The 19,830-nt window shown below is 47.0% G+C and overlaps 3 protein-coding genes across 3 annotated transcripts in view; 2 read left to right on the top strand and 1 right to left on the bottom strand.

Moving 5' to 3' along the window:
- The window catches only part of LOC309384804 (uncharacterized protein), a gene marked incomplete at its 3' end in the record, with an annotated part of 351,454 nt that overhangs the window by 274,107 nt on the left and 57,517 nt on the right, over positions 1-19,830 (top strand).
- LOC309384240 (uncharacterized protein) overlaps positions 1-19,830 on the top strand; it is a gene marked incomplete at its 3' end in the record, with an annotated part of 73,169 nt that overhangs the window by 27,985 nt on the left and 25,354 nt on the right. The window lies entirely within an intron of this gene.
- Positions 6,630-15,738, bottom strand: LOC309384805 (uncharacterized protein). Of its 2 annotated transcripts, none has more exons than XM_081938599.1 (5): positions 15,610-15,738; positions 15,241-15,355; positions 15,083-15,150; positions 11,915-12,044; positions 6,630-10,354 (listed from the first exon to the last, which is right to left on the bottom strand). In XM_081938599.1, exons 1-5 carry the CDS (start codon positions 15,724-15,726, stop codon positions 8,874-8,876), a joined length of 1,911 nt encoding a protein of 636 aa, XP_081794725.1. In that variant the 5' UTR covers positions 15,727-15,738; the 3' UTR covers positions 6,630-8,873. The 2 variants fall into 2 exon arrangements, with proteins under 2 accessions (XP_081794725.1, XP_081794726.1); XM_081938600.1 differs by lacking the exon at positions 6,630-10,354 and adding an exon at positions 11,460-11,743.

Raw genomic sequence — 19,830 nt, 5'->3', positions numbered from 1 at the left:
GGAGATCAATGGACCGTGGCTGATTCCCTTCCGCATATCTTTTGAGATATTGAGAAAAATAAAAATCTTCAAAAGTATTCTAATTCTTAAACAAACTTTAATAATAAAATAATAAAAGTAAATGAAACAGAAAATAACTAATTGGTTACATTTTGATAATGAAAGCTACGTCTGCCAAGTTGGCTGCCGAACAAAGAAGAGAGGAATTTGGAATGTGTAACGCGTGCGCAATAAATCACTTTCAGATAAGAACCTTTTTTTGTTTTATGACCTGCGCAATAAAGCTTTCTTAGTTTAACTCTTGAGTGTCAGTTTAGGCAGTTCAGGCCTAGCAAACTTTTTAACATCGTGACAATAGTCTCCGTAGCCTCCACAACCCTTTGTAATATACGTCTTCCAAAGGAGGCTTCTGCCGAGGCAAAGGTATCAATTTTATAGTTCTTGATGAATGCCGTGGGCGAAGCCCACGTGGCCGCTTTGCAAATGTCTATGATAGATGCCTGGGTCGCCCATGCAGCTGAAGTTGCAGCGCTCCTAGTTGAGTGTGCCGTTACTCTGCGTGGTGCAGTCCTGCCTTGAGCTTCATAGGCAAGCTTGATGCAAGCCCTCAGCCAACGTCCAATTGTGTGAGACGAAACCTTGCGACCAAGGGACCCAGGGTGAAAAGATACAAAAAGGGATTCGGAACGCCGAAACTCCTTTGATCGTTTAATGTAAATTCTGACTGCCCTTCTTACATCTAGTTTATGCCAGATTTTTTCCTTCTGATGTACTGGATTTGGACAAAAGTTAGGAAGGATCACTCCCTGGGCTCTGTGAAATTGAGTATTCATCTTAGGTATAAAAGATGGATCAAGTCTCAATATGATCCTGTCATCATGAATAATGCAAAGGTCCTCCCTCACAGATAGCGCGGCCAACTCAGATATTCTGCGCGCAGATGTGATAGCTATGAGGATGGCCGTCTTAATAGTCAGATGATGGAGGCTTGCCTTCCTGAGAGGTTCGAAGGGAGCCCCCGTTAGAGCCTTCAAGACATATGGTAAATCCCAGGATGGGTATCGATGAACTACCTGAGGGGAGATGTTAATCGCACCCTTCAGGAAGCTCTTTACTTGTGGGTGTTGACTCAGGAATCGAGAGCATTTACAGGTAAGAATGGTGGATAGAGCCGCCACCTGTCTCTTGAGCGTGTTGGGCGCGAGGCCCCTGTCCAAACTCTCTTGGAGGAATTCCAGCAAATTTGGCACTGAAGCCGAAGTGTCCTGCACACCCTTCTCATGACACCAGGAAGAAAATGCGTTCCACGTGTATTCGTATATTCTAGTGGTAGAAGGTCTCCTGGACGCTTGAATAGTTTTGATGACCCTGTCTGAGAACCTCTGTTTCCTCAGGAGTTCCCCCTCAAGTGCCAAACAGCTAGTTGTAGCCACTGGGGATCTGGATGCTTGATGTGGCCTTGGCTGAGGGAGATCTGCTCCTGAGGAATCCTCCACAGCTTTTGGATGGAGAGGCTGACAAGGTCTGCGTACCAGGACCTCCTGGGCCAGTGAGGAGCAACTAGGATCAGTTCGGCCCTTTCTGACAGTAGTTTGGTCACTACTTGAGGTATGAGAAGGAGCGGCGGAAACACGTACAGGAGTCCTGAGGGCCATGGGCTCCTCAGCGCATCCGTCCCCTCCGCTAATGGCGAATGGTAACGAGTGAAGAAGCGGGGCAGATGAGTGTTGGTGTTAGTTGCAAAGAGGTATACTTGCGGTTTGCCGAATTTCTCCACGATCTGACAGAAGATGTCCAGATGCAGTCGCCATTCGGAGTGGTCTATCGTCTGCCGACTCAGCCAATCCACCTCTTGGTTGCTTGTCCCCGATATGTGGTCCGCTGTTATGGACACTAGATGTCGTTCTGCCCATCTGCCCAGGAACTCCGCCTCCTGCATGAGACTCTTAGAGCGAGACGGGCAGCCCTCAGTTCTAGCCAGTTTATGCTGTGGGCCGCCTCCCTCTGTGTCCATTTGCCTTGCTGTGCTCCACCAGTTCAGAGAGCGGAGTGCTTTTGGCGGTAATTTCATGCGTCTCGGCGAATTGCTGTCCCTTGACCTCTGCATTGGCAGAAGGAACCATTGCAGTTCCCTTGTGTGAAGTTGAGCCCAGGGAACCACCTTTAGGCAAGAGATCATGATGCCCAGGAGCTGGGATAATTGTAAAATCGGCACTGACCTGGACCTTCTGCATAGACGAAGTTTGTTCTGGAGGTTTGTCATTCTGTCTGGGGATAGAAATACCTGGCAGGAGACGGAGTCGATTATGGCGCCGAGGTGCTGGATTCGAGTGGTCGGTTCTAGGTGGCTCTTCTGTAAGTTCACTGAGAACCCGTGATGCTGTAGGGTCCGTATGGTCACCTGAACGTCCCTTCGGGCCTGCTTCTGGTTGGAGGAATGAATTATTATGTCGTCTAGATAACACTCTAGCCAAATTGGTCGATTTCGGAGGTGGGCCGCCACCACTGCCAAGATCTTTGTGAAGGTCCTGGGAGCAGACGAGAGGCCGAAGGGCAGGGCCCTGTATTGATAGTGCCTCCCATCGTAGTGGAACCTCAGGAACCTTCTGTGGGCAGGGTGAATGGGGACATGAAGGTAAGCTTCCTTCAAATCTATTGATGTGAGGAGATCTCCCTGTCGTGTGCATGCTAGGATGGAGTGGAGGGACTGCATCTTGAACCTTTTGTAGGCCAGATGTTGATTTAGGCACTTTAGATCCAAGATGGCCCTCCACCCCCCCCCTGAGTTCTTCGGGACCAGAAAGAGGATGGAATAATATCCTCGTCTTTCCTGATCCTTTGGAACGGGTTCTATGGCCCTGATGTCGAGCAGATGGAGAATCTCCTTCTGCATGAGCTCTTTCTTTTGGGGATTCTTGGGGATGGGACAATGGATGAACTTCCGTTGAGGGAAGGATAGAAATTCCAGCACTAGGCCCCTCCTGATTGTGTTGAGGACCCAAGTGTCTGATGTTATTTCCTCCCACCTGTCGGCATATATCTGGAGCCGACCCCCTATGGGAGGACCCCTGTGATGGTCACTTTCCTCTGCGAAATTGTCGGGAATTGGATCCCCCACAAAATGGCTTCTGAAAGGAATGCTGTTGTTGCTGTCTTCCCCTGGACCCGTAAGCTGCTCTGTCCTGCCCCCTATCTCCTGTCTGGGGAAATGGTCTCTGGTAGGAAGAAGTAGAGCCGGAAGCTTGGATGGTTTCCTGCGCTCTAAATGACTGTCTCCTGAAGGAACCTGAACCTTTACGTTCGTTCTTCTTCAGGGTGGCCGGGAGAATTTTACGTTTGTCCTTAGTTTCAATGACAAACTTGTCCAGGGCCTCCCCGAAGAGTTGCCCTCCCTTAAATGGAGCGGAAGCGAGCTTCCATTTGGCTTTCATATCAGCCTGCCAGTGGCGGAGCCACAGCAGACGACGTGATGTTACATTGGATGCCAGAGCCCTGGATGCGAATTTGGCTGCATTGAGGGAGGCATCCGCTGAGTATTCTATGGCGGTTATTATCTTATTGATGTCATGCCGCCATCTGGAACCCCCTGTGGGAGGTTTAGACCTTAACTGTCGTAACCAAAGGAGTGAGGCTCTGGTGAAGAATGATGCCGAGGTGGATGCTCTAATGGCCCAGGCAGCCGCTTGGTGCGTCTTGTGGCACGCCTTCTCTGAACGTTTGTCCTCGGCTTTGAGCCCTTCGAGAAGATCTGCTGGAAGATTAGAATTAGAGGTTAGAAAAACCACCGGGGCATCCACCTCAGGCAACTTCAGCACCTCATCCATTTTGCCCTCCACAGCGTAAAGGGATTTGTCCCCCCCCCCCCGCTGGGGTTGGTTAGGGTACCAGGTTGTACCCACTGCCTTTGGACTACGTCCAGGAATAACTCCGGAACTGGGATCAATTCCTGAGTTGGTGTTGGTTCCTGGAACAAGCCCTCTTTATGATCCTTAGTGGGAGGAGTGGTGGCCGAGGCACTCTTGGGAGTGGAGCCAAGGTCAGTGGCAGCTTTGGCTTTATGAAGTATAGACTTGAATAGGGATGATTTGAATAGCCCTGTAAAGGCCAGTTTATCAGGAGGAAGGTCTTCATCCTCTGATAACTCGAAGTCATCAATTTCCCCCTCCTCCAATCCTGTGTCCTCCGTGGCAATAGAAGTGCCAGGAGAAGCAGGGGCTTGGTCTCTTGCATGAGTAGGGGTCGCCCTGGCTTTAGGAGTGCCAGACGGACCGGCCTCCTTTAGCTTGAGGCCATCAACTATGCCTTGGGAAATGGCTTTAGCTATCACCTCCCTCATTTCAGCTGATAAGGCGGGACCTTTCTCCTCTCTCGGGCGCCCTCTGGAGCCCTTGGAGGTCCTCCTTTCCTCCCTCTGAAATATATCCTGACATGGTTCCAATTCTTCCTTAACAGAAGAACTGGGGGAATCTGGGTAGCCCCAGGAAGCATCTGGGGAGGAGTCCCTCGAAATCCCCCCAGTTGATGGGGGCGAGCCATCCTGCTGGGGAGAATCCTGATCCTGATCCTTCCCTTGGGGAGAATGAGGCCTTGCCCATGTCTCCTCCTGGTCTGGGAACCTATTGGATTTTTGGGCCTGTGTGGTATGGCCTCTACGGGTTCCCTCCTTACTGGTGGGTAAATCCCCTGAGGTCCGGGAAGGGGATCTATTTGGATTGCCTCTCCCTCCCTTAGTTCCTTTGGGGGGGGGTCCACTCTGGGCCTCTTGGCAGAGGGCCCAGCCTCCAAACCTTCGTCTGCCATTGGTGATTAGGCTTCACAAGATGGCTGGATGGACCTGGAGGCAACCGTTTGGACGAGCCAGACGGCCAGGAAACGTCTGCAGTTGATTCAATAGGCGAGGGAAGCCTGCCGGTGAAATCCCTGCCTTGGAAGTCGAGTACGAGCTGTTCGAAGCACGCGGCCTTGCCGGAGCCCCGGACAAGGCCTCTCAGTCAGTGAGGCTGCTGCTGCTGCTGTCGATGACTGACTGTTGTGTCTGTTACTGCTGCCGTTTGAATATCATGAGGCAATTTTGCTATCTAAAATGGCCACCGCTGCGCACGCAGCACCAGTAGCCAAGGCAACCCTCCCCGTAGTGGAGAAAAGGGCGCGAAAGGCTTAAAATGGCCGCCGCTGTTCCCGGGCAGAATTCAGAGCTGTTGGGACGCCAGGACGCCGGAGAGGCTTTTGCGGCTTTATTTAGCGGCAGAGAAGCGCCGAACAGCTGATTTTCGTCCCAGCAGCGATTCCGCTTGCCGGCTGAAGCCGGGCAAGCTTCAAGTCTTCCTCCCCCCACTCAGCTTACAGTCAAGCAGATGAAGGGGAATCCACAGGCCTCACCGAAGCTGTTGTTGTAATTACAGTAGTTTAATTCAATTTCTTTAAAAGGTCAAGAATTTTCCTATGCTCTGATGTGGGGAGTCCAAGCAAAGGCCTAAAACTGAGAAGCTCCCCTGCTATAGTCCTATCGGGCGGACTGAGTTTTTAAAACTGACCTGCCAGAGGCAAAGGGGGCGTGGTCAAGGAAAAACTCAGTCAGTCCTAGGGCAGATAGGGTGTGTTAACCCATGCTTGGACTCTCAAGCAGCGCACAGGAGAAAGCTTCATTCTTTGTTTCTCTGCAAGGAATAATTTCAAGATGCATAATTAACAAAATAGGAGGTATTCTATAGAAGAGAGCAAAGGTAAGACAGATGGACAATCCGAGGATCTTCCATTACTTTCTGAGGTGTCCTGACTTTGATCTTCCCAAGGGATCCTCAGACAGACGGAGACATCAGAGGATAATTAGAACTGCAGAAAAAAACATTACTACCAACCTGCCTTCCATTGAGGACCTGCATACTGCATGAGTCAAAAAGAGGGTCGTGAAAATATTTACAGACCCCTCGCATCCTCAACATAAATTGTTTCAACTCCTACCCTCAAAACGATGCTAAAGGGCACTGCACACCAAGAGAACTAGACACAAGGACAGTTTTTCCCCAAACGCCATCACTCTGCTAAAAAATAATTCCCTCACCACTGTCAAACTATTCATTAAGGCTGCATTAATATAAGTCTTCTCATCGTTCCTATCACCCATCTCCTCCCACTTATGACGGCATGACTGTAACTTTGCTGCTTGTATCCTTACGATTTATATTGATATTGTTTCCTGATTGCTTATTTGTACCCTATGACTATCATTAAGTGTTGTACCTTATGATTTTTGATGAATGTATCTTGTCTTTTTATGTACACCGAGAGCATCTGCACCCAAGACAAATTCCTTCTGTGTCCACTTGGCCAGTATTCTATTCTATTCAGAATTGTATTCTTATATCATCTTTAGAAGATGAAGAATTTTTTAATGTAGCTGATTTAAAGGAGGTTTGGCTGAAGTTAAGAGGTGTGCATGTATGTCTGCATGCAATATTGTGCAATTATCAAGAAAAACATTCAAAGCCCATCTGCAACCCGGAGAATCCGTGGAACGGCATTTTGTACACTCGCAAACTTTGTAGCGTTAGAACAATGTGGAATGCAGTTTCCTGAATTTCAAAAAGTGTTGTTGGTGTTAAAAGTCTGGATGAAACATGAGACATAGTTTCTGCAGTGTTTTAGCAAAGGTCTTTCCACACTCCATGCATTTATAAGGCTTCTCCCCTGTGTGGATCATCTTATGGGAAATAAGAGTACCTCTTTTAGCAAAAGTCTTTCCACACTTCATGCTTTTTCTGTAAATGGCTTCTCTCCTGAGTGGATCTTTTTTTAAAAAATATACATCAATCTCAATACATGAACAGTGAGGCATCTGGGTATCATTTTTAAAAATATAAGTAGTAGTGATATTATTTGTTATTTATTTGTCATACTTATATAATTGTAATGTTATTATACATATCTATGCTAAAATGTAGACCATTATTTAATTGTTCAACATTTTAATTCCCCATTCTAATAACAATAGGAATATCATTAAAACATAGTGTCACCATCTTTCAACATCTAACCTTTATATTTGGTTATTTTTAATATATTACATAAAATATGTAATTATTATTCCCCCTATTTCTTGTGTCTGCCTCTATTTTAACTCCTAATAGTACCAATCTTGTGTTACAAAACATTTCCTCTATCCATCATCTCTTGCCTGTTTTAATATTTCAATTCTTATTCATTTGACTTGCCTCCCAAATTCCACCCTTGGATCTTCTTCTTTATTGAAATCTTTCCTGTTTAGCTTAAGTATTTCTTCCATCTTTCGCTGCCAAGCCTCCAGAGGATCTGCCCAACTCTTCATTTTCTTTTCAAAAATATCTTGCTGTTTGTCCCCCCAAAAAATTTTGGGGTCTTTTAGCATGTACTTTCCCTGAATTGTTTCATTAATTTTTATTTCTTTCATTATTCACTATCCCTTGTGTAGCTTCTCATTTATATTATTCACCAAATTCATTATCTCCCTGTGATTCCTGGTCATAGAACAGTGATGGCAAACCTTTTCAGCAGAAAGTGTCCAAACCGGAACGTGTGCGTGTCAGAGCCCCAGAAACCCCATGACCAGCTGGCTGGTTTTTTCAGGTTTTTGGCACATACATGCATGCTGGCCAGCTGGTCTTTGCATGTGTCGGAAACCCAAAGACCAGGTGACCGGCACATACATGGGCACTGGCCAGCTGATCTTCGGGTTTCTGGCACTCCAGCACATGTGCAGAGCAGCAGGCTGGCATGCATGAGCTGGAAACCAGAAGAACTCTGCGTGCCACCTCTGGCATGGGTGCCATAGGTTTGCCATTGCGGTCATAGAATCACAAATGCTTTGGAACATTGCCACCAATTCTTTTTGGTGATAACTCGCTTATTTCCCCCTGCTGAAACATCTTGCCTTCTCTTTTTTAAATGTCTAAATATCGCTCAGTAGTCTGTCAATGGTCTATCACTGCCCCAGAGTCTCAATTATCTTTGCCCTCAGACAGTCAATCTGGAAATCATTTACTCAGTCCTGTTGTTGCTCCTCCGGGAATAGAACAATATAGTTCTTTATACCCCACAAATAGTCAATTTAGCTCTTTTGGGTAATCCAGGAAAGTTTCTTAAGTCCCCTCTAAAAATTCAATCCTTACTCCTGATATTTGAAAGTCATTTTACTTAGATGTCTTCCGTATTTTTACCAGTTGAGTTCCAGGAGTCACGGATTAGTTAAATATAAAACAATAGACAGCTCAGCAGTCCTCTAGGTGTTGTTTCCACTTTCTCTTCTGTCTTATCAGTATTTTCCCAGGATTAAAGGAGTATAATGTATTCCATTCCAAAGTAGATGGCGCTTTCCGCTTAACTTCAATGTTGCATAAATTCTAACGTTCTGTTGCATTTATTCAAAGAAATAATCAAAATTCTAACAAGTAGTTCTAGCATTTTAAAATGTTAGTGATCCAAACTTTTTATGTTTTTAAACATTTTGCGCTCTCTTTTTATTATCCTTTTTTGGGGGGTCTGTAATTTTTCTCCGCTTAAACAAACTCTTCAAAGAGTCCCTTTTCCAGAGTTTATTTTCTTTAGGGGTGGTCTTAGATAATAAAAAAGTCACCTCTCCCAGTTCCAATCAATGGTCAGACACTGCTCCAGCACATTCTTTGTTTCTTTGGCTGCCCCAGCTTCACGGCAGCCATAATGGCTACCTCTCCTCCATCTCATCAGATGATAGGGAATTAGATCTGGATCAAACAGGAAAGCTTCAGCTCTCCACGACCTGGGGGAGCACCACCCCACTCTTTATGGGGCCCTCCAACGAAGGGATTTGGCGTGGGTTTGTGGATCCCCACTTTTTGCGTCCAATAGCGCCACAACATCAATCAGAAGCCCCCTGAGTGGATCTTTTTGTGGTTTCTAAGTCCACTGCTCTGAGCAAACGAGTTTCCACAGTCCATGCATTTAAATGATTTCTCTCCTGAGTGGACCTTTTTGTGGCTTCTTAGTCCACTGCCATGAGTAAATGTCTTTTCACACTCCATGCATTTATACGGCTTCTCCCCTGTGTGGATCATCTTATGGGAAATAAGATTACCTCTTTGAGCAAAGGTCTTTCCACATTCCATGCATTTAAATGGTTTCTCTCCCGTGTGGAGTTTTTTGTGGCTGCTAAGGCCACTACTATAAGCAAAGGTCTTTCCACACTCCATGCATTTATATGGTTTCTCTCCTGAGTGGATGTTTTTGTGGCTTCTAAGTCCGCTGCTCTGAGCAAATGTCTTTCCACACTCCGTGCATTTATACGGCTTCTCCCCTGTGTGGATCACCTTATGGGAAATAAGATTATAACTATGAACAAAGGTCTTTCCACACTCCACGCATTTAAATGGCTTTTTCCCTGTGTGGATCTTTTTGTGGATAGTAAGTCTACTGCTCAGAGCAAAGGTCTTTCCACACTCCATGCATTTATATGGTTTCTCCCCTGTGTGGATCCTTTTATGGATAGTAAGCGTACTGCTATGAGCAAAGGTCTTTCCACACTCCGTGCATTTATACGGCTTCTCCCCTGTGTGGATCATCTCATGCCGAATAAGATGAGCTCTTTGAGCAAAGGTCTTTCCACACTCCCTGCATTTAAATGGATTTTCTCCTGTGTGGATCTTCTTGTGGATAGTAAGTGTACTGTTCTGAGCAAAGGTCTTTCCACACTCCATGCATTTATATGGTTTCTCTCCTGAGTGGACCTTTTTGTGGTTAGTAAGTCTTCTGCTCTGAGCAAATGTCTTTCCACACTCCATGCATTTATATGGTTTCTCCCCTGTGTGGATCCTCTTATGCATAGTAAGTGTGGTGCTATGAGCAAAGGTCTTTCCACACTCTATGCATTTATATGGTTTCTCACCTGTGTGGATTCTTTTATGGATAGTAAGATGCCCGTTTTTGCTAAAACATTTCCCACATTCCAAACATTTATAAGGCTTCTCTTTTGTGTCAATTGCTTTTTGAGATGTAAGGAAGATATTCCCAAGAAAAAGAATGAATGTCCCATTGTAATTTTGTCCGTTGTGTCCTCTTAGAGCATCTTCTCCTTTGTTTTGGGTTAAATAGTGTTCATTTACTTGTACTTTAGGTTTGATTAGTTGCACACTTTTTGCAGTACATTTTTTCCTTATTTTCTCCTGTTGGACATGAAAGTTTGGCATTGGAGCAGAAGTGGAACATGAGCTCTCCTGATTCCAATTCTTTGACTGGTTTCTCTCATTGCTTTCAAATTCCATTCGAATTCCAAACTTCTCCGTTCCATCTTTAGCATTAATCACTTGGAACAGTTCACAGGAATCTTGATTCTCCTGCCCAGTGTTACCTTCAAAGCAAAAAGGAAATGAAAATGATAACAAGGTTAGAGAAAAAGATCAAAGTGAATTTCCTTCTGAATTTCTCAGAAATTCCATTAGGTTGTATGTTTTCATGCCTACAGGGGTGTGATGTAGACATGATGATTTCTATATTCATGAATCATGAAAGCTTTGAAAATATCTAGAAAACATCTCTTTCTTTACAATTATCTCTATACAAGGAAATCTCACTCAGTCAGTTTTAAGGAATAATCAGCGGAAATATCCAAGGAGGAATGAGAAGAAAACTTAAGATTTATTGGGGTGGTTTAATTTCAGCAGAGACCTGAGAACTGAAACAATTTTGAAACAAGCTCCATCTTCTCCAGTGTCTGTCTGGCAGGTGTGACCCCTGCTCAGCCCGATCCCAGTGTTGAGACGTTGGAGCGAAATCCCTTGCTAAAGCCTCCCATTGGCTTGTAAACGCTCTTTGCGCTGAGAGTGGAAAGGTTGGGAGGCTTCAAGAATGGCTATTTTGCTTCCCTAAAGTCTCATCTGCTTAGTTTATTAGACTTCTAGACCGCCCCCTCTCCCCGAAGGGACTCGCATAGGATAGGATAGGATAGGCTTGCATAGGATCTTTGACCGGATCTGGTACAGGCGTCAATTCACAGAGAACGGAGGCCTAAAGTACTTTTCTGTGAGATCACATGAGACTAGTAATGCAAGATCTCAGGCTGCTAATCTCACGTGATCTCGCACTGCAGTACTTTCGGCCTTTGTTCATTTAAGAACTGAGGACTGCACAAGATCCAGGGCAAAAGTCTCTGAAAATGAAGAGGCCCTCCCTCTCTTTGCAAAGCATTTTGCCCTGGATCTCATGCAGGCCTTGGTTAGCAGAGAAAAAGGTCTAAAACCCTGTAGTGTGAGATATCGTGAGTTAGATTTCTCACTACTGATCTCACGTATCTCTCACTACTTTAGGCTTTTTTTTCTGCAAATGCACCAAAACAGGCAAAGGAACCGATGGCTGGCCTCATCGTCACAAGGTAAGTCTCGGCAGGGTGGTGGAATACCTAGGGAGAATGTTGCAGCACCTCTGCTGTCATTCATAAGTGTGAACCGTGGTACAGCACCATTCGTAATTTCAGGACTGAGTCTTAAGTACTTGGGAATGGGATAGGTCATAACTTGGAATGGTCACTAATTAATTTTATTTATTTATTTATATTTACTTAGTCAAACATGTAGAAGATAACAGGTACAAGTATAAACATGGACATGAACCAAGGAAATGATTACAAATAAATGGGGAAAGTAGGACAGGAACGGTAGGCACGCTGGTTGCTTATGAATGGCCCCTTTACGGATCTCTTAGGAATGGGATGAGGTCCACGGTAGACAGTTTAAGGTTGAAGCTATGGAGGTTGGAGTAAGTAACAACAGTCAGGTAGAGCATTCCAGGTGTTGACCACTCTGTTGCTTCTCCCTCCCAGGAAACGATATCAGATGACTGATTTTTTAATAAAAAAACTAACTATAATCTGTCTTCTTGAAAACTCTGTTATTGGGAACATGAAAACTCTTACCCAGAGAGTCTACGTTCCTATGGTTTTCAAGCATGACTTCTGCATGCAGTGCTTTCTGGTCAGGATCTAGCTGAGACCATTCCTCCTCAGAGAAATACACAGCCACCTCCTCAAAGGACACAAGACTCTCCTGAAAAAGGAAAAAAAGAACAGAACAGGAGGATTCACAAGATCTATTCATTTTCATCAATGAGCGAACAAGAGGATAGGAGGGGAACGCCTCAAATTTGCAGACAAGACCAAATTGACAGGAATACCAATACTCCAGAAGATAAGCTTCAGATATAGAAGGATTGACAGATTGGGACCCATCTAACAAAATGAAGTCAACAGTGAGAAATGTAACGTTCTACATTTAGGAAAGAAAAACCAAATGCACTGGCATAGAATAGGTGATGCCTGGCTCAACAGTAGTAAGTGCAACAGGGATCTTGGAGTCCTGGTGGAAAACCACTTAAACATCAGTCAGCAGTATGCTACAATTGCAACCCCCTCCCCCCCTCAAAAAAAAACCCAACAGAACCATAGGCGCATTAAGTGGGATAGAATCAAGATCACATGAAGTGTTAGTACCACTTTATAATGCCTTGGGAAAACCACACTCGGAATATTTCATCCGGTTTGGTGGCCAGATGTAAAAAAGATCTTGATTCTCTAAAAAGAGTGCAGAGAAGAGCAACCAAAGTGATTAGTGGACTAGAGGCTAAAACATATAAAGAACAGTTGCTGGAATTGGGAATGTCTGGTTTCATGAAAAGAAGGACTAGGGGGTGACATGATATCAGTGCTCCAAGAAGCAATGAATGAAAACTATTCAAGAAGAGAACCAACCTATAAGTAAAGAGGAATTTCCTAACATTGAGAACAATTAATCAGTGGAATAACTTGCCTCCAGAACTTGTGGGTGCCCCTACACTGGAGATGTTTATGAAGAAATTGGACAGCCATTTATCTGAAATGTTATAGGGCTTCCTGTCTGAGCAGGGGGTTGGACTAGAAGACCTCCAGGATCCCTATCAACTCTGTTATTCTGTTCCATTCTTCCCTAAATTCCCAAAGCAAAGATATGCACTAAGTTAAACAGCTGGGCATCACACAAGTCCTAATTTTAGATGAGAAAATGGGCAAATCTGAAAACTGTTTCCACTGAAGAAATATTTGGGGAAGTTTTATCAAGTTGATTGATTCTGCAAAACCTTCAATGCCTTTCAGTAAAGTAATCCCACTTCTGGATCAATTGATCTATCGCTCTGTCTTTCATTGATTGATCTAGTAGTCTGAGCCATTCGCCGAAAGGAAGAAAACAAAGAGAAAATTCCCTGGGAAAGTCATTTCTCAGCCTTTGCAAAGCAGGAATGTTTGATCTCCTAATCGAGACACAAATCAGAGGATAGGAGACTATTTTTTAGCCCAAAGTAACCGTGATTACATGCTTAGCACGGCCACTCCCTTTGGATTTTAATAGTCTGCTTTATTTTTTATACAATTTGCTTATTTTTGAATTACAGGTTATAAATGAGGCTTTTAAAAAATGGCAATGTGACAATGTGAGTATTTATTTTTCATTGTTGTTGTTAGCTTGAAAGTCATGTCCAACCCATCGCGACCCCATGGACAATGTTCCTTCAGGCCTTCCTGTCCTCTACCATCTTCTGGAGTCCATTTAAGCCCACGCCTACCGCTTCGGTAACTCCATTAAGTCACATCATTCTCTGTCGGCCCCTTCTTCTTTTGCCCTTAATCTTTCCCAGCTTTAGGCTCTTCTCCAGTCCAAGTCAAAGAATTACCCCCCAAAATGGGTCTCTCGCAGTTCCTGACAATGTGGTAGGTTTATTCCTATTTCTCGAAGGACTTTTAAAAATTGTGTCATGTAAACTTAAAGTTGGAGTAGTACCTAGCACAGGCATCCTCAAACTTTGGCCCATGGGATGGATGTTGCCCACCGAGACAATGGCTCGCACACATTGGTGATTCAGCCCCGCCCCTTGCCTCATCCCTCCCAAACAGTCCTTGCGTGTCTGGCTATGCCGCCTGCACTGCCCGTCCTCCAGTCATCACTCTTCCAGCCCACTGGGGTCTGCTCACTGCAAAGGTAAAGGCGAAGGGTGCAGGTGGGCAGCGAGGGCCAGTCGGCCATTGGCACAGCCACCTGGTCCCTGGCCAACCCCAGCAGCTGTGTTGCAGAGAGTCTGTGTGGAGATGTGGGCTTGTGGAGGGGCTGAGCACTGTCAACCTTACCTTCCAACCCACAGGGCTTGCAAAGCTGCCCGTGAACATAAAGCTGATGGTGAGGGAGGGAGGGAGACATGCCATGCTCGGCTGAAAGGCGGGGGCCAAATCGGGGGTGGACGGTGAGGCTCAGTCACCTTTTGAGCCTGCCTCTCTGGTTCTGCGAATCCTCTGGACGCCTGCCACCCAATTGCCCTTCCTTCCGCCTCGGGTTCCTTACCCATCCATCCCATGACCGGGAGTGCGCCATTTCTGGGCCAGCTCTTTCTCTCAGGCCTCCCGTCCATCTCTGCTTATTCGACACCTCCGACGAGTGCACCCACTGTTCCAGGATGATCAATGGGCCCCTGTACTTGCCTTTGCATGGAAACAGCATTCCACCTTTGTCACGGTACATTTACGCCAGCTGATGGCGCCAAGGCAGCTCTCGCTTCCCATCACTTCAGGCTCGGGGCTGTAATCCGCATCCAGAAAGTAGTGCAGCAGAGGAAAGCGGCTGCAGTCAACCCTAGCATTGCTGTCCATTGAAGGTCGGAGAGGACGGCGGTGGTGATGTATGTGTGTGTGTGTATGCTAGCAAGGCTTCCCGTAATGCCAGCGGGCCTAAGTGGCTAGGGTGCCGGCAGGTGGGCTGACACATGTGGAGAGGGAGGGGAGCATGCGGGAGACAGCGGCATTAGATGCCATGCACTCCCTTCCACCACCCCTCGCTCCCTCCTTCTCACCAATAGTTTTGATTGTTAATGACCCCTTTTCCAAAGCAAAATCTCCTCTGAATGGGACGCAGTTCCCCAAAAAACATGAACAAAATTGCACCTGGCAAGGGGCCAACCATTGTTAGAAGATGGTGGCTGGGTAATGACAGTTTCAGTGATTCTTGCTCTAGGCATGAATCTAGGCAGGGGAGAATACAAATCTAATATCTTTTCCCTTTCTTACTTGATTTGGAGGTTCAACCGCTGTTTGATCTCCGTCATAAAAACCAGAAAGCTTCATTCTTTGTTTCTCTGTAAGGAACAAATAATTTCAAAATGCATAATTAACAGAATAGGAGAGTGAAAGTAAGACAGATGGGCAATCAGAGAATCTTCCATTACCGCTTGAGGTGTCCTGACTTTGATCTTCCCAAGGGATCCCCCTGAAAAATAGCTCCTGGGGGGGATTTGATGGGTTCTTCTCTCCCTCAGGAGCTCTAATCTCCACAGTGCAGCCCTTCAAATAGGAGGAAGGAAAAAGGAAGCAGAATTAATGTACTTCACACAACACAAAGTGGATTCTTATATTCGGAACGCAACCTCAAAGCCCCCAACATCCATAAGTGAGATTGAGTGAGGAAACAATGGAACAATGTCCTACAATAATTCATGTATTGCCATACATGATGAAGGCCAGAGAAGTTTGGGAAGGAGGGGTGAAGTACTCAAACACTTTCTCTATTCCCTTCTGAGCTCCCTAAAGTCATTCACCTGCAACTGGACCTTCTGCTCCTTCTGCTCCTCCGCCTGGCTCAGGAGGAAGCCTTCCGCCAGGGCCACCGCCTGGGAGCTGCTCTCTGCTCCACACTCCCACACCCAGCTCTCCATCTCTGGGGGCAGGAGACCCAGGAGCTGCTCCAGAACAACCAGGTCCAGCATCTGGGCTTTGGTGTGCTTTTCTGGTCTCAGCCATCGCCTGCAAAAGTCATGGAGTCGGCTGCAAAGTCTTCGGGGACCTTCAGCCTCCCGGTACTGGATGAAGTTCCAGGGCTGAACTTCGGAAGGGCGGATGGTTTCCTCCTCCAGGATCTTCTGCCCAGTCCTTGTCCAGGGCTTCCCCCCCTTCCCAGGCTGAGCAGCTGAAGGGCCTTTTCCGCTTCCCTCCTTGGCCAAAGGTTGTGTCTCCATCCTTTCTCTGTCCTGCAGAGCAACTCCAGGTGGGTCCAAGGACTCTGGTGGGTCTCCAGATGCCTTTTCCTTCACGGGGCAATTTCTGGGGCTCCAGGACGGATCCCTGCAAGTTATTCCGCTCTTTGTTTTCCTCCCCAAGAGAAAAGTTTGCCTTGCAAAGACCACAAATGGCTTCCAGTTTCTGCATCTGAGATGGGATGAAAAAGAAAAGCCAAGAATTGGAAAGTGGAAATTCAGCCACTGAAGAACCTTCACCCAACCTGCCCCAAGAGTCTCATCCCAGCGAAGGGTCGAGGTCCCCCCAAACAGGGCCCGGAAGGAGGCAGCTGGAGAGGCCGCCCCGCTTCTCTCCCCCTCCGGAGACAGAATGGGGCCCTCGGGGAGCCCGGTGCGAATCCTGCCTCCTCCTCGCCCGCCTTCTCTCCTCTCCTGCTGGGCCTCCCTAAAGCCGACCCTCCCCTCCTCCCACTCGGCCTCTTCCCCGGACCCCCGCTTCTCCTGCTTTCCCCTGCAGGGAGAGGGCGGCTGGGGAGAGTGGGACTCGGGAAGGGCCCGCAACTCACCCGGGACAAGTCTGGATCTTCCCCCTTCAGACTCTCCGCCTCCTGCCTTAACAGCGGTTAAGGACAGCGAGTGCGGCGCCCTAGAGAGGCAAGGGTCAGTGATGTCACTTCCTTCGCCGCCTCCTGTGGAAAGCGAGCCGTGACGTTCTCCTTCCAGTGGGCCAATGGGGAAGCGCCTGGGTTTCCCTTCCCTTGGCAGAGGGCGCCCCCTGGTGGATTTGGGGCAAAGTGCCAGGATTGCAGAAAGGGCGGGAAAGAGGAGCGCCTCTGAGGGGAAAGGGAGAGGGCCGGGATGATGGGCATGGGAGTAGGGAAGAAAGGCCATGGCTCCCTGTCAGGCAAAAGCTTCAACGTCTGTCCTTTTCCCCCTTTTACATTAACCCAAATGCATTGAAGAAGGTTTTCGTCTTTCTTCTGTTGCGTTTCTAGAGCGGTTTGGTTATTTCTTCTATATAGCGCAGCTCCAACTCCACCTTTCATTTGGTCTCCTTCTTATTTATTTATTTATAGAACAGAATAAACGGTGAAGAGAGGAGATTTGAGATATCGGAAGAAGCCACCATTTCTCCCCTCCTTTTCATCAGACTAGGCTCACCCAGTTCCAGCAGCCGTTTCTTTTGTATGCTTCGGCCTCCATCTTCGTTGCCCTTCTTTGCACTCTTTCTTGAGTCTCAAGATCTTATTGAATGATTGATTATACAAAACACAAAGAAAAATAGAAATAGGAAATTAAGGGGAGGAGAAAGAGGGGAAAAGAAAGTCTGAGGTAGAAGAGAAAAAGGGGGGAAAAGCATTACAGCCTGAGAATTCAATCTAATGGAGAAAATCAAAGTCATTTTAGGTCTGTTTCTTTTGAACACTTTAAATGTGAAGATATCCAATTTAACGGCTGGAGAAGGAAAGGACGGTTTCAAACGCTCCGTTGTGGCCGAGTGAGGGCGGGGTCCCGCCTGAGGGGATCTGCGCTCCAATTGGTTGCTGCGGGTGGAAAGGGGCCGTTTCCCTTTTTCCCGCCTTTTCCTTCTGGGCGCCGTTTGAGATTTACCTCAGGATGTTCCTCAATGTCTTCTCTGCTGCGAATGTCAAATACATTTACATTGATATAAAGCTACATGTTTGTGTCCGTGATTCCCTCCAAGATTTCTCAGGGGAAAATCTCTTTTTTTCATAGTCTGAGTATCCCAAGGATGGTCTCTGGCAGCTCTGGGGTCCCATCCCCCCCCCAGTCCCACTCTCGGCAGGAGGAACTGCCTGGTCTCCACAGCCCTTCCTATGGAGCTGGGGCCGGTCGCTGAGTGGGGCATTTTCCCAAAGGGGGCTGCGGCATTTTTTGCCCTCAGCTGGAGAAAAAAATATCGCAGGGAAAATCAGAGGATAGACTTTTCTTGCCCCCCTCCCCCCTGCAAGAAGAAGCAGGGCCTTTTGGAGGCTAGGCAGGAATCGAACTGCGCAAGATGTAGAAGAAGCGGGGAGGCTATTTCATTTTTTTTTCTTATGGCATAGTTTATATCCCTTCACTTCAGAGGGAGGTTATCAGAGCTTTTCCTCCCATGGACTTCAATAAAATAAATTGGAGGGAGGGAGTGTCCCTTCCTCTTACCTGTCCGGGCCAGTAAGAGAGAGAGTAAGAGTAGGAAGCTAGAAATTCTGTCCATCGCAACATATGCGGGGACAGGATTTGCGGGGTAGGTCGATCCCCCGCTAATATACCGAGCAATGGTTTATGATCGGTCACTAAGTGAAACGACCAGCCATAAAGGTAATGGTGGAAACACTTTACTCCCACAATGGCTGCCAAAGCCTCTTTATTGAGTTGGCTGTAATTGCGTTCAACCTTCTATAAAGTGCGGGAGTAATACGCGACAGGAACTTCCAGAACATTAGGTAGGACATGGCTTAACACAGCTCTGATGCCAAAGGGGGAGGCATCACACGCCAGTACCAATGGGAGGTGTTCACTGTACTGTACCAGCACAGTGGATTACGTCAGTAACTGTTTGATAGCCGTGAACGCATGCACTTTGCCGCTTGTCCAAACCCATGGGGCTGCACTGTCAGGCAAACAGCGGAGAGGTTCTGCAACTGTTGCCTTAGGAGGCAGGAACACGGAATAAAAGTTAAGCAGCCCCAGAAAGGCCTGCAGGTCAGCCTTTGACTTAGGAACCGGGGTGGCTAAAATAGTGTCCATTTTAGCAGGGGTCGGATGGATTCCTTGGCTGTCAATTACATAACCAAGGAACTCCAGGGAGGGAACCCCTAGCCGGCATTTGGACCATTTTAACTTGAGGCCAGACTGCCTGAAACAGAGGAACACATCCCTAAGCTTTTCGACTAGTTCTGGCCGGCTGGTGGCCGCGACCAAAACATCCTCGAAATAGGGGATCACGCCGGGAATCCCATGGAACCGCTCCATGAGACTCTGGAAAAGGCCAGGTACGATGCTGACCCCAAATTGGAGTCGGTGGCATTTAAAGGCACCGCAGTGAGTCTCTATTGTCTGTGCAGCTGCGGTAGCCTTGTCTACCGGCAGCTGGTGATAGGCCTGTGCCAAGTCGAGTTTGGTGAAGATCCTTCCCTGTCCCAAAGAGTGTAATTACATGCTGCACCACTGGGACAGGATAGGGGTGGGCTTGCAACGCCTTATTCAGCATCGACTTGAAATCTCTGCATATTCTGACTGAGCCGTCTACCTTTATCGGAATAACTATAGGGGTTTCCCAGGGAGCGTGGTCCACAAGCTCCAATACCCCCTGAGCTAGTAACTTGTCTAGCGCTGCATCCACCCATCCCCTGACGGCCAAAGGAACGTGCTGCACCTTGAAGCGGATAGGCGCCACCTGTGGGTCCAGATTTAGGGAAATAAGGGTAGCTTTATATTCACCCAAAGAGTTGTCGAACACATCGGCAAACTCTTGCGTCAAAGCAAGGAACTCATCCCCCGGGGTAATAGAGTGGATCCCCTCGATAGATAATCTTAGAGCCTGGAACCAATCAAGCCCCAATAGAGAAGCTAAGGGCTTAGCCACCACTATTAAAGGAAGGCGGCCCTTGAAACAACCGTATTGGACATCAAAGTGCCTACAGCCAATAATGGATATTGAGTTGCCCTGATAATCTTTGAGGCGGCAAGGGCAGGCAGCGAGTTGGTATCGTTTGACGGAAGGTCAGGATCTTCTGGAGGGTGTCCCAGGAGACGATGGACTTAGAGGACCTGGTGTCCAACTCCATCTTACAGTCC

The sequence above is a fragment of the Natrix helvetica genome, assembly GCF_964273705.1.
Source record: "Natrix helvetica genome assembly, chromosome: 1".
In the NCBI taxonomy this organism is placed as follows: Eukaryota; Metazoa; Chordata; class Lepidosauria; order Squamata; family Natricidae; genus Natrix; species Natrix helvetica.
The sequence above is the reverse complement of the archived record's forward strand: the minus strand, read 5'-3'. Positions and strand labels throughout refer to the sequence as shown.

Bases quoted from the DNA above. Each gene is read 5' to 3' on its own strand.
- LOC309384805 (XM_081938599.1), bottom strand. From the start codon at position 15,726: ATGGAGAGCTGGGTGTGGGAGTGTGGAGCAGAGAGCAGCTCCCAGGCG. The intron at 12,045-15,082 runs GTAAGAAAGGGA...TTCCTTTTTCAG, and splicing joins CGGTTGAACCTCCAAATCAA to GAGAGTCTTGTGTCCTTTGA. The intron at 10,355-11,914 runs GTAAGAGTTTTC...TTTGCTTTGAAG, and splicing joins TAGGAACGTAGACTCTCTGG to GTAACACTGGGCAGGAGAAT.